The 13817-nt window shown below is 37.2% G+C and overlaps 2 protein-coding genes across 18 annotated transcripts in view; one reads left to right on the plus strand and one right to left on the minus strand.

Moving 5' to 3' along the window:
• FAM227B (family with sequence similarity 227 member B) overlaps positions 1-6286 on the minus strand; it is a 284670-nt gene extending 278384 nt beyond the window's left edge. For 2 of the 4 annotated variants that reach the window (XM_073995777.1, XM_073995776.1), the window contains exon 1: positions 6134-6286. The gene's annotated coding sequence lies outside the window, so the exon portion shown is untranslated. Of the gene's footprint in view, positions 1-5565; positions 5623-6065 lie in introns of all 4 variants that reach the window. The other 2 variants (XM_073995778.1, XM_065547334.1) reach the window with 2 other exon arrangements.
• A 93-nt stretch (positions 6287-6379) lies between these two features.
• The window catches only part of DTWD1 (DTW domain containing 1), a 263321-nt gene continuing 255883 nt past the window's right edge, over positions 6380-13817 (plus strand). For 8 of the 14 annotated variants that reach the window (XM_065547337.2, XM_065547336.2, XM_065547338.2 and 5 more), the window contains exons 1-2: positions 6492-6552; positions 10524-10842. In XM_065547337.2, the coding sequence (XP_065403409.1) occupies positions 10579-10842 (264 nt within the window). In that variant the 5' untranslated portion in view covers positions 6492-6552; positions 10524-10578. Of the gene's footprint in view, positions 6464-6491; positions 6624-7062; positions 7178-10523; positions 10843-13817 lie in introns of those variants that run through there. The other 6 variants (XM_073995781.1, XM_045397268.3, XM_073995780.1 and 3 more) reach the window with 3 other exon arrangements.

Below are 13817 nucleotides of genomic sequence, written 5' to 3' on the forward strand. Positions count from 1 at the left end.
ACAATGGGGTTTTCTAAATATACCATCATGTCATCTGCAAACAGGGACAATTTGACTTCTTCTTTTCCTAACTGAATACCCTTGATTTCTTTCTCTTGCCTGATTGCCCTAGCCAGAACTTCCAACACTATGTTGAATAGGAGTGGTGAGAGAGGGCATCCCTGTCTTGTGCCAGTTTTCAAATGGAATTTTTCCAGTTTTTGCCCATTCAGTATGATATTGGCTGTGGGTTTGTCATAAACAGCTCTTATGATTTTGAGATACGTTCCATCAATACCGAATTTATTGAGAATTTTTAGCATGAAGGGCTGTTGAATTTTGTCAAAGGGCTTTTCTGCATCTATTGAGATAATCATGTGGTTTTTGTCTTTGGTTCTGTTTATATGCTGGATTACGTTTATTGATTTGCGTATGTTGAACCAGCCTTGCATCCCAGGGATGAAGCCCACTTGATCATGGTGGATAAGCTTTTTGATGTGCTGCTGGATCCGGTTTGCCAGTATTTTATTGAGGATTTTTGCATTGATGTTCATCAGGGATATTAGTCTAAAATTCTCTTTTTTTGTTGTGTCTCTGCCAGGCTTTGGTATCAGGATGATGTTGGCCTCATAAAATGAGTTAGGGAGGATTCCCTCTTTTTCTATTGATTGGAATAGTTTCAGAAGGAATGGTACCAGCTCCTCCTTGTACCTCTGGTAGAATTCAGCTGTGAATCCATCTGGTCCTGGACTTTTTTTGGTTGGTAGGCTATTAATTATTGCCTCAATTTCAGGGCCTGCTATTGGTCTATTCAAGGATTCAGCTTCTTCCTGGTTTAGTCTTGGGAGAGTGTAAGTGTCCAGGAAATTATCCATTTCTTCTAGATTTTCTAGTTTATTTGCATAGAGGTGTTTATAGTATTCTCTGATGGTAGTTTGTATTTCTGTGGGGTTGGTGGTGATATCCCCTTTAACATTTTTTATTGCGTCTATTTGATTCTTCTCTCTTTTTCTATTAGTCTTGCTAGCGGTCTATCAATTTTGTTGATCTTTTCAAAAAACCAACTCCTGGATTCACTGATTTTTTGGAGGGTTTTTTGTGTCTCTATCTCCTTCAGTTCTGCTCTGATCTTAGTTATTTCTTGCCTTCTGCTAGCTTTTGAATGTGTTTGCTCTTGCTTCTCTAGTTCCTTTAATTGTGATGTTAGAGTGTCAATTTTAGATCTTTCCAGCTTTCTCTTGTGGGCATTTAGTGCTATAAATTTCCCTCTACACACTGCTTTAAATGTGTCCCAAAGATTCTGGTATGTTGTATCTTTGTTCTCATTGGTTTCAAAGAACATCTTTATTTCTGCCTTCATTTCGTTATGCACCCAGTAGTCATTCAGGAGCAGGTTATTCAGTTTCCATGTAGTTGAGCGGTTTTGATTGAGTTTCTTAGTCCTGAGTTCTAGTTTGATTGCACTGTGGTCTGAGAGACAGTTTGTTATAATTTCTGTTCTTGTACATTTGCTGAGGAGTGGAGTGCTTACTGTCCAAGATAATTTATAGATTCAATGCCCTGCCCATCAAGCTACCAATGAGTTTCTTCACAGAATTGGAAAAAACTGCTTTAAAGTTCATATGGAACCAAAAAAGAGCCCGCATTGCCAAGACAATCCTAAGTCAAAAGAACAAAGCTGGAGGCATCACGCTACCTGATTTCAAACTATACTACAAGGTTACAGTAACCAAAACATCATGGTACTGGTACCAAAACAGAGATATAGACCAATGGAACAGAACAGAGTCCTCAGAAATAATACCACACATCTACAGCCAGCTGATCTTTGACAAACCTGAGAAAAAGAAGATATGGGGAAAGGATTCCCTATTTAATAAATCATGCTGGGAAAATTGGCTAGCCATAAGTAGAAAGCTGAAACTGGATCCTCGCCTTACTCCTTATACGAAAATTAATTCAAGATGGATTAGAAACTTAAATGTCAGACATAATACCATAAAAACCCTAGAAGAAAACCTAGGTAATACCATTCAGGACATAGGCATGGGCAAGGACTTCATGTCTAAAACACCAAAAGCAATGGCAACAAAAGCCAAAATTGACAAATGGGATCTCATTAAACTAAAGAGCTTCTGCACAGCAAAAGAAACTACCATCAGAGTGAACAGGCAACCTACAGAATGGGAGAAAATTTTTGCAATCTACTCATCTGACAAAGGGCTAATATCCAGAACCTACAAAGAACTCAAACAAATTTACAACAAAAAAACATACAATCCCATCAAAAAGTGGGCAAAGAATATGAACAGACATTTCTCAAAAGAAGACATTCATACAGCCAATAGACACATGAAAAAATGCTCATCATCACTGGCCATCAGAGAAATGCAAATCAAAACCACAATGAGATACCATCTCACACCAGTTAGAATGGCAATGATTAAAAAATCAGGAAACAACAGGTGCTGGAGAGGATGTGGAGAAACAGGAACACTTTTACACTGTTGGTGGGATTGTAAACTAGTTCAACCATTATGGAAAACAGTATGGCGATTCCTCAAGGATCTAGAACTAGAAGTACCATATGACCCAGCCATCCCATTACTGGGTATATACCCAAAGGATTATAAATCATGCTGCTATAAAGACACATGCACACGTATGTTTATTGCGGCACTATTCACAATAGCAAAGACTTGGAATCAACCCAAATGTCCATCAGTGACAGACTGGCTTAAGAAAATGTGGCACATATACACCATGGAATACTACGCAGCCATAAAAAAGGATGAGTTTGTGTCCTTTGTAGGGACATGGATGCAGCTGGAAACCATCATTCTAAGCAAACTATTGCAAGAACAGAAAACCAAACACCGCATGTTCTCACTCATAGGTGTGAACTGAACAATGAGATCACTTGGACTCGGGAAGGGTAACATCATACACCGGGGCCTATCATGGGGAGGGGAGGGGGGGAGGGATTGCATTGGGAGTTATACCTGATGTAAATGACGAGTTGATGGGTGCTGATTAGTTGATGGGTGCAGCACACCAACATGGCACAAGTATACATATGTAACAAACCTGCATGTTATGCACATGTACCCTAGAACTTAAAGTATAATAAAAAAATTTTTTTAAAAATCACAGTTTATTATTTCACAGGTCTAGAGGTCAGGAATCTGAAATGGGTCTGCAGGGCTATGCTCTTTTCATGTTTTGTGTGTGTGTATGTGACGGAGTTTCACTCTTGTTGCCCAGCATAGTAAATTTACTTGCGTAACAAAAAAACGCAAAATATCGATGGTTTAATACACATAATTTTTTTTCTCCCAGAAGATCTTTTTGTGAGAAAGGGGGCTTCTAACAGTCCCCTGCTATCCTTTGCTCAGAACTCCTCCCTCTATCTTCAAAGCCAGCAGTGTAGAATCTTCTCCCCTCTCTTGACATCTTGTCTCCCTCTTATAAGGACTCTTTGATTATGTCCAGCCATCCAGATAATCCAGGGTAATTTTCCCCATCTCCTTAATCACATATGCAGTTCCTTTTGCCATATAAGATAAAATATCAATAGGTTCTTAAGATTAGGATATAGACATATTTGGGGGTCATTATTCTGTCTACTACACTCCTATTTACCTTTTTTCACGAAGGCATTAGAGGATGTAGTTCATTTTTAAAAAGGGATTAAACAAAGAAAAAGGAAACAAGTGATCTAACACACAGGAGAACAGTATTACATTGCAGAAACCAGCAATCCTGAATAAACTAAAGGTTGTAATGCTGTAGGAAGAGTATCTGTAAGGAAAAAAAAATCTACTGGATTATCTGATGTATTTCACTGTGATGCTTTAGCAGTTTGCCAAAGTGTTTGAGGACAGATTAATAATACGTTAAAAATGGCAGTTATTAAGAGAAAGGAAAGTAAAAGGTTGTATTAAAAGTGAATGTGATCTTAATATGCTATGTGCCTTGGGGTTGAATGACATTTACCTAGACAGTAGTGATAACACTAAACGTTGATTTAGCCAAAGCCTATGATATCACTATATTGATAGGTAAAGGGACAAGAAGAGTGTATGAGGTAGAGAGGGAATGTTCACACACTTGGAGGTGGTACTGTTATAAAAGACCTGTATCACTGCCTTCCGTAGGAGAAAGTCAATGGGTAATGTCTGAAATTGGAAAACCAAGAAATCGCAATGTAAGTATATTTAGACATAGTGGATAATAGACAAAATATTTAAAACACTTGAATTTTCCTTTGGTGAGCAGAATTGAGAATAGAGTAGAAGGGTTGGAGACTACAGGGTTTTCTTTAACCTCAGAATGTGGCAAACTGTTAGTGCTCACCAATATGTGTGTGTTTCTCTACATTTCCCAGAATCCCTTGCAGTTAAAGTGGGGGCCTTGGGACTAAATTCTGGCCAACAGAATGTGGCCAAATTGATATATGTTATTTTTAGGGTTGACGTTGGGTGATTCGCCATACTTTCTTTCTTGTCAGATAAGCTAGTCCTAGAAGGCAGCAGAACCATTAAAAATAAAAACATTTGGCCTTGAATTTAACATTTCATCTGACTAGAAATAGCCAAAATGGATCTTTTGTGAGAAAAAAGACAAAACAAAACATGTATTAAACTGTTGATATTTTGGGGTTTTCTGTTACAGAAGTAAATTCACTACGCTGGTTTTAAAACATCGACAAGATTTGCCAATCCTTTGAGAAGAGGGATCTATGTCTCCTAAAATGCAACAGGACTTTGACACACTTGTAAGCAAAAGAAAGTGAGGGAAGTAGCACCGTGTTACTTTTTGAGGCAAGGTCAGAAAAGGTCAGGCAATTTTTGCTTTGTTCATTGCAACACTCCCTTTGGAGCTCTGAGTTTAAGCTAAGAAGTCTGACTACCTTGCTGCCATACTGTGAGGAAGCCCCGGCCATATAGTTACAGAAGCTCTGCTAGCATGCCTACTCTAGTCTTTCTGAGTTACCAAAGAAAAGCTGATGACTGTGCCCTACTGACAACATCACCTGTGAACATAATAAAATGGTTGTTTTAAGCCACCATATTTTGGAGTAATTTATTACATACAATAGCAACCCAATGCTCAATCTAACAAATAGTATCATTTACTTTTTAATCTGTGCAATTTAACTATTTTGATAAAACTTAGAGTTAAGCTAAAAAGCAAAATGGGTGTGAATCACTTATTCCTGGCTTATAGACTTTGCTATTCTACTTTCCCTACCCAGAAAGTTCACCTTTCTCCCTAAATCACTGGCTTTCAAACTTTTTAGAGTTTGAAATACACTAAGAAATACATTTTACAAACAAGCCCTAGTGCACACATACATGCATATATATAATTAAAAGCTCCATACAGTAGCACTTTACTAAGTAACACTAAATTTACTTACATGCACTGATATTTCCAATCTATATTGTTTCAATTTTTTTTTTTAAGTGTAAAGAGATTTCCTTGCTTACAAATGGGTCAAGACCTCCACTAATGGGGTCCCACACAATCCCCTTTCCAGTTGAAAACACTATCCTAAACCTAAATCATTCTTCAAGGCCTTACCCAAGTTCGAAAAAGAAGCCTTTATTGACCACTCCATTCTCAGCTTTCTTGAAATTCCTGTAATGTATTCAGTTGCATTTTTTAATCTCAGTAGTAAGAATATTGCATTTTCTGTACTTAAATTTAACATGCTTTACTTGATATCGTGAGCACTTCTAGGGCATTGTAATGTCCTTTATCTACCACTCGACAAATTCAGAGTGCTCAATAAAACATTGCTCAGCATTTGACCATTGTGTTTTAAAATCTTAGTTGTTAGAGTGCACTTCAGTTTGGGCATTCTTTGGGGAGAGGCACTGACAAATGTTCTAATAACTCATCCACATATTATACTTCAAACTGGAAAAACACACAAAATAGTTTTAACTCTATATGCGTGTTTTTATGCAAACTAAATCATAAAGATACAAATGATTTTTCTAATAGCTTTCATTACCATACAGCGCACGAAATAATGATATTGATATAGCCACGAAAGAGTAATATAACCAAGTTCTCACAACTAAAATATCTTTGATGTGGGCAAATGCCAACTTTTCTCTGGGATCAACATTTCTTCACAACTCACTGCAACTACGCCTTGAGAGTATGTTTCGAGAACCGCTTCCCAATTATGTTGTCCCAGAAAGAATCGGGAGGAAACCGGGTGAAAGGCTGCGAGGCTTGAGGCGGGTCCCAGACGAACGCGGCCCTGCCCCACGCCAGAGCCTCTCAGAAGTGCGACACCGCCGCAGAGAGAGAGGCTGAGGCGGAACTTCCAGTCTAACCCCGCCCCGCTGTCTTCCCAGCCTTTTGCTTAGGCCGCGCGGTCTGCGTTGTGCGCGGCCCCAGCCCTAGCAACGACTCTAGTAACTGCCTGGCTCCTCCCTCTGGTGTCTCCGGGAAAGCGCTCCGTCTGGTCCGTGCGCTATCACGGCCCGGTGCGTGGCTCGGGCTCGGGGGGTGCTGGAGACGCGTGGAGCTGTTCGAGGACTCGCGGGTGTGCAGGTCTGAGTACCACTCCGATCCCTGATGGAGGTCTCCGCGCCTCTCTGGAGACCAGTGGTCTGGCCCCAGAGGTGCGGCCGCGGGAAGTGGACATTCTTTGTCAGGACCCTAGCGGAGGTCGCGCTGGGTGTCGCCTGTGAGGGGGATCCTCGGTCCCTGCGCGGTCTCTTGCTTTTTTTAGGATCTTGCGGGCCCTTTGGGGAAAAGGTTTCCAAATTTTTCCTCAAAAAAAAAAAAAATTGTTTTTCCTACCAATAATTTTCGGTGCATTCCGCCCCAACGAAAAATATGTCCTGGCAAAGTCAGTTCCCTAGGAACCCCATACTTTATTTTATTTTTTTTTAGTATTTGGAGTGGTTTGTGGGGGTTTGGTTATTACGGAAGGGGAAGCGTAGTACAGACGTAGAATTAGCGATGCCATGCAGTGTAGTTAAAATATTGAGGTTGTGGTTACATAATAAACAAAAGAGCCTTTTCTTACGTCTAAATTATTTATTGGGAATGTAGGACAAATAAGGAAGTATATTAACATTTTTCGGTCACCAGGTCCACAAAGTTGGATGGTAAAATCGATACTTTAGATCGCAGCATTTAAGGACTAACCCAATGCACCATGAAAACGAAGGCAAGACAGTCTGCTACCATATGGCGGGTGGTGTGGGAGGGGCCGTTGATCCTGTATAAAAAAGAGTACTACCTTGGATTGTGAAAAATGAATGTTGGAACTGTAGGTCCAAGTTCTTAAAAATACTCTAGACTAAAGAAAAATTGTTTTTTTTCCTAATACTGAATTGGTCCACAATACAGTACAGGGGAGTCTATATAATGTTCCATTGGGAGGTGAGTCAGCTTGCAATAATGGAAGAGGTAGAAGCTTTTTCTGTTATTATTTTGGGAAAAAAAAATTGCCAGCCTGCCACTTGTGCTAGGCTGCAGATGGCCCATAAAGATAGTTTGTCAGATACTTCAGTAGTGAGATGCTTCCTGGATGTGTTTTGCAGAATGGTTTTGATTTAGTTAACTAGTGTTTGTTGAGTGCCTCCTGTTGCCTAAGAATCAGTAATAGGTGAGATAGGTGAGATCGGGGAAGGAATCTGCTCTTACAGAGTTGAATGGGAGAGGGGATAGATTCGCTAAAGTACCTCCACAATAAATGCATTTTTCCATGTCAAATATGTGGAACTAATAATAAGTACTCAAAGATAAAGAGATTTAAGACATTGCTGTGACCCATCTATGAGTTAATAAGGAACTGAATTAGAGTCCTGACTTTGAGGGTGAAGATAGAGGATTACGTACAAGGTAGAATTGATGCAACTTGGTGAGTATAATTAATTTGGGGTGGAAATTGAGTAGAAGGAGGAATAAAAATTAATGTATTTTTAGCCTTAAGTTCCAGAATGATGGACGCACCATCAAGGTGTTAAAATTGTTAGTTCCTTAGGAATAGTCTTTATGTTTTCTAAGTATTTCTAGCCCCCATGACTCAAATTGTATTTCCTTGCACATATTTGATGTTAACAAGTATGTTTTAAAGATTTTAAATAACCCCATTTGCAACAAATGATTTACTCACAGTCGAGACAGGTTGTTGGCTAGGTTAGGACAGATACCCTGATCATGTAGTTTCAGAGACCGTTGGAGGAAGCTGCCCATGATTTACGATTGCTGGCCTCTTCTGCGTGGCCACCTCAGCCGTAAGTGAGAGAATGTAGGTGAACTAGGAGGTGGAGCCATAAACATTTCTCTTTTACTGTCTTACAGGTATTTGTGGTGGTTGATTTTTTGTAGAGGAAGGTTATTTATATAAGGTTTCACTAATATCCATTTAGTTATGTGGATAGCAGGTCTGTGAACTGCAAAGTGTTATTTCTGAGGTATCTCTAGGAGGAATGCATGTCGAGGGTCCTAGGATAACTCCAAAAACTCACCAATAGTTTTCTGTTAAATGTCAGGCAACCACAGTAACTTTCATGACATCCACAGGGACTGCATTTTTCAATCCCACTATACTTGGTCCTTTGGCACATGCAGTCCCGTTAAATAGCTACTGGAATACCCAGGAAAATGAAGTCAGGTTAAGCTAGTCCAATCAAATTTCATTTTTTAGGATGAATCACATCATCTGAATAACTCAGGACTATTAAAGCCTCAAAATGTTTCTCCGTAAGAACCTCAGGCAACACCAGGACAAACCCAAAGAGAGTTTGGGTGAAACTTAGCTTCTTATGTGCAGCAAAGAGATGCCAACAGAGCATTTGCAACTCTCATTTCTGGGGACTATTAGGATCTCTTCCCAAACTTTTTTTTCTCTGTTTTAGAGATGGGATCTCACTTTGTTGTCCAGACTATTCTCAAACTCCTGTGCTCAAGTAATCCTCCCACCTTAACCTCCCAAATGCTAGTATTAAAGGCATGAGCCACCAAGCCCGGCCCTTCCCAAGCTTGGAACTTCTTTACCTGGGTCGCAGATGGACTCTAGGAGAGCTCCAAACCTCCTGAAATTGTGTGCAAAATATTGTGTCTGTATATTCATCTAGGGATGAGGTTTACGATTTTCATGTGATTCCTAAAAGAATCTGAGGTTCAAGAAAAGAGGGCATCTTAATATCCTGCACTTTTAGTCATTTAGGGCATGGTCACAAAGATCAAAGCCATTTTTAGGCAGGTGATTTGGAGTGACAGAAGTAGGTAAGATTTTCTATTTGTGTGTTAGGAAGAAGGGTTTGGACCATTGTTCTTAAATACTGCTTTCTTACCCAAAATGTAAATCTGTACCTAATCAGTACACAGCAAAAATATTTACTGTATTTTGGTTTTCCCCTTGGGTACATTTGGCTAGTACCTTTTTCTACTATAACCGGCGTCTTTGCATCTCCTTCTTTGGGTCTCAAGCTCACTGGGATTTACAATTTAAAAAAAAAAAAATTCATTTGATGAGTAATTAAATTAGTGCCACTAACTTCTTCTCAGCAAATTATGTTGTATTTTATGTTCCTCTGGACTTTTTGTTCACTTTCTATATGGGAGACCACAAAACGTGTCCTGCTCGAGTCACAGCATTCCTCTTGTCACTGTTTCTACTTAAAGTGCCTGGAGCTTCGTAGTTAAACCACAATGCCAGAAGGCTTTATAATAGGAGAATTATTTTATAGCTGTGGAATGCATATCAAATCAATAGGGCACCAGTGTTGTTTCTCCCTTGAAAGATATCTTCCTTACAGGGTATGCAGATAACAATTTTGGCAGCCATCACCCTTTGAAGAAAATATTAAGTGGGAAAGTTATTTTACCATTTTTCTCTAGTTCTAAAGAATTAGAATGATGTATGTTTTTAAAAAGCATAAATTCTTAGAGTAAGTGGACATTAATGTTACTCTGTAAATTTTTAAGATTTATAAAATAATATATTTTACCTTACGGGATAATTTATAAATTATAATGAGTAGTAGGTGACTCTTATTTTTTATTGGATATTTAGTTGTATATGTATATGCACACTTGTACACACACACACACACACATATGTAGTGTGTGTTTTAAGTTGGAGAGGGCTATATCTTTTAGAACATAACCAACTAAATTTTGCCAATCCCACTAGAATCTTCTGTTTTTCATTAATGTCAGTTCAAAGTCAGAGCCAACAGGTTAAATACATTCCTGTCTGATACTAACATGAAACCATTGCATTCCTAATATCTGGAAAACAAAATTGCCATCTCTGGAACAAAAAAAGCGTTCTTGAAAAATGGATTCTCAGTACCTGAACTTTATATTTGAAATACCTTTGAGTTTATTGCTTTTAATCTTATGTTTTAAAGTATGCCAATTTGGTGGTTTAAAACATGTTTAATAAGTACTAAAACAGCACACAATTGTGACTTAAGTTGAGTAATTTTCTTTGTAGACTGAGTAAAATGTTTTCTGTTTTTATTTTGCCTTCTCTTGACACTTTTTTTTTTTTTTTACAGTGCACCTATGATATGTGTTTTAGAAATAGCTGTTAAACTTTGGTTTGAATGAAGAATGTCTCTCAATTCACCTATATTTCTCAAACGAAGTGAAGAAAATAATTCAAAATTTGTGGAAACAAAACAGTCACAAACTACTTCCATAGCTTCAGAAGATCCCCTTCAAAACTTATGTTTAGCATCTCAAGAAGTTCTTCAAAAAGCTCAGCAAAGTGGGAGATCAAAATGTCTCAGATGTGGTGGTTCCAGAATGTTCTACTGCTATACATGTTATGTTCCAGTTGAAAATGTACCTATTGAACAGATTCCACTTGTGAAGGTTAGTAAGAAATTTAATTGTTTGAAAGTATGAAAATAGATTTTTAAAAAACATGTATACCTACTCTAATTGATAAACTTAATAAATAGTAACATTATTTATTAAGTTCCTGTCCCTGTGTCCTTCCCTTATTGGCTAGAGTTGGACCGCACAATCTAAACTGATTCCAGTTGGCTAAGACTTAAACTTTTCCAAATAGGGTAAATGCACGATTTGTAAAAGGAGGAGTTAGGAGTGGTCTGTCCGTTATAGTATAAGGCATTTCTGGACATGTTTGGGCATGTCAGGGCACAACAAGAGTGGGAGGGTTGCTTGCAGGCTGGAAACGAGAGTACAAGGAGCTTGGGCTTCTGAACAAAGAACAAGAACATCGCACAAGTAAACCTTTTGAAGAGGAATTTATCATTGCTAACATTATGAAAACGAAGTGTATTTATGGAAAATTTAGTCCTGCAGACTACTAAACCTCTTGGTGTTTTTAATGAAACCCATTAATTTTTCATTAATGATTTAATTTATTTACAATATAAGAAAAAAATGTGTGATATAAACATATGAATACTAAAAAATAAGTTTATAGACACCCCGAAGGAGCTCCAAAAACTCATGTCTTTGGACTGCTTCTTGAGAAAACACTATTCTAGTAGAATTAGAGTTGATTTTTACCTAGAATTTTGTTACTTATCCTATACATGGGGATGGAGTAGATTTCATTGACCAAAATGAAAATAAAGTAAAATTTGAAAACTAAGACCAATTCCCTGGGCTGTGTGATTTTAGAGTGATTTTAAGCCTGATTTAAAAGGTCATTCGAATTGATTGCTTACCTTTATAGTTTTTGGTGTTTACCAAGACTACTTTTGTATAGGTAAAAGGTCTGTAGAACATCATGTCTGCATAATCAAAGAAGAATTTATTATATATATGTTAACTTGTCTAACAGTATCCCAAACTTTAGGAGTAAATCAATTAATGTATAAAATTTGACTACTGTTTATTAACACTTTAGAGAGACTAAACTCTACACATGGACTCATTAGAACTTTCCAGTAAAAAAAATGAGTTGTAGCTATATTTTAAAATATTTGTTTTGATGATTTTAAATTTCATTTAAATTTGAAGTAAGAAAAGTACTTTGACACTCATATTTTATTTAGAAATCTAAATTTCAATTTAGACTATATCATCTTGGCCAGTCCATGGTCTCCTCTGCGTCTAAAATCACATATATAGGCTAATGGAAAGTTTACTAGCCAAGAGTAAGTAAGTGTGGAATTTAAGCTTCACAGTTTGCTCAGAAAAACCAAGAACTTGAGGGTAATAATTATTTTCAAGTTTCCCATTATCTTACAGGAATGTTACATTTTGAAGTATGGTTTTTGAAGTATACGTAGAATTATTATATCTTACATTTCTCTCATAGCCACATAAAGAAGGGATTCCATTAAAAGTTTTATCCTAAGGTGTATTATATTAAAAAATGGATTGCATATTATAATAATAAAAATCAGTAATGTAGTTACAGGGCTGATATTTTCATAGATATTTAATATTAGAGGGTATTTTCCAAATCAGTGGTCTAATATACACCATTTAATAGAAATGACTCAAGACATTAGTGTTTGATCATCTCTAGATGGTCTAGACTGTGCAGAGTTTTCTAAAGTGTTTATATTTTAATGGCCTTGTATGAAAGTTGATACTTTAATATACATTAATGGTAATAACAACTCTGCAAAATGTTCTTTCTAATTTTTATTTTTATTTTAACAAATCATTCAGCATTTGCTTTTAGATAGCCTACTTAGAAAGGGAGGATGACAATATAATGAGTAATTCCCTCCCAATTTTAGTCTAGGGAATGCATTCATAAATATAGTCATATGTCTCCTAATGACTGGGATACATCCTGAGAAATGTGTCCTCAGAAATGAGTCGTTAGGCAAATTCACTGTTGTGCGAACATCTTAGATGTACTTACACAACCTTCATAGTATAGCCTACTACACACGTGGGCTATACCTATGGCTCCTAGCCTACAAAATCTGTTCAGCATGTTGCTGTACTGCATACTGTACGTAGTTGTACACACAATGATATTAGTGTATCTAAACAAATATAAGCATAGAAACGTACAGTAGAAGTACAGTATAAAAATAGTAATCTTTTATGGGCACTTAGCATGAATGGAGTTTGCAGGACTGGAAGTTGTTCTTGGTGAGTCAATGGTGAGTTATGAGTGAATGTGAAGGCCTGTGATATTACTGTACACTATTGTAGTTTTTATAAACACTGTATACTTAGGGTACACTACATTTATGAAAAATATTTTTCTTCAATAATAAGCTTACTGTGACTTTTTTACTTTATAAGCTTTTTTAAAAACTTGTGATAACACTTAAAACACAAACACATTGTACAGCTGAACAAAAATATTTTATTTCTTTATATTCTTATCCTATAACCTTTTTCCTATTTTTATTGTTTATTTATTTTTACTTTTGAAACTTTTTTGTTGAAAACTAAGACACAAACACATTACCCTAGGCTTACACAGTGTCAGGATCATCAGTGTCACGGTCTTCTTCCACCTCCACATCTTGTCCCACTGGAAGCTCTTCAGGGGCAATGTATGGAGCTGTCATCTCCTGTGATAGCAATGCCTTCTTCTGGAATACCTCCTTAAGGACCTGCCTGAGGCTGTTTTACAGTTAACATTTCTTTTTTCTAATTAGGATGAGTAACTCTAAAACTAAAAAAATTAAGTGTAGTATAGTAAATACATAAACCAGTAACAGATTTATATTATCATTATTAAGCATTTATTGTATAGCATGCTTTTTTATGACTGGCAGTGCAGTAGGTTTGTTTACATCAGGATCGTCGCAAGCATATGAGTACTGCACTATGGTACAATGTTACAATGGTTACACTTCAGTAGGCCATAGGAATTTAGAGCCTAGAATTTAAAAGGC

This window comes from Macaca fascicularis, chromosome 7 (assembly GCF_037993035.2).
Source record: "Macaca fascicularis isolate 582-1 chromosome 7, T2T-MFA8v1.1".
Taxonomy (NCBI): Eukaryota; Metazoa; Chordata; class Mammalia; order Primates; family Cercopithecidae; genus Macaca; species Macaca fascicularis.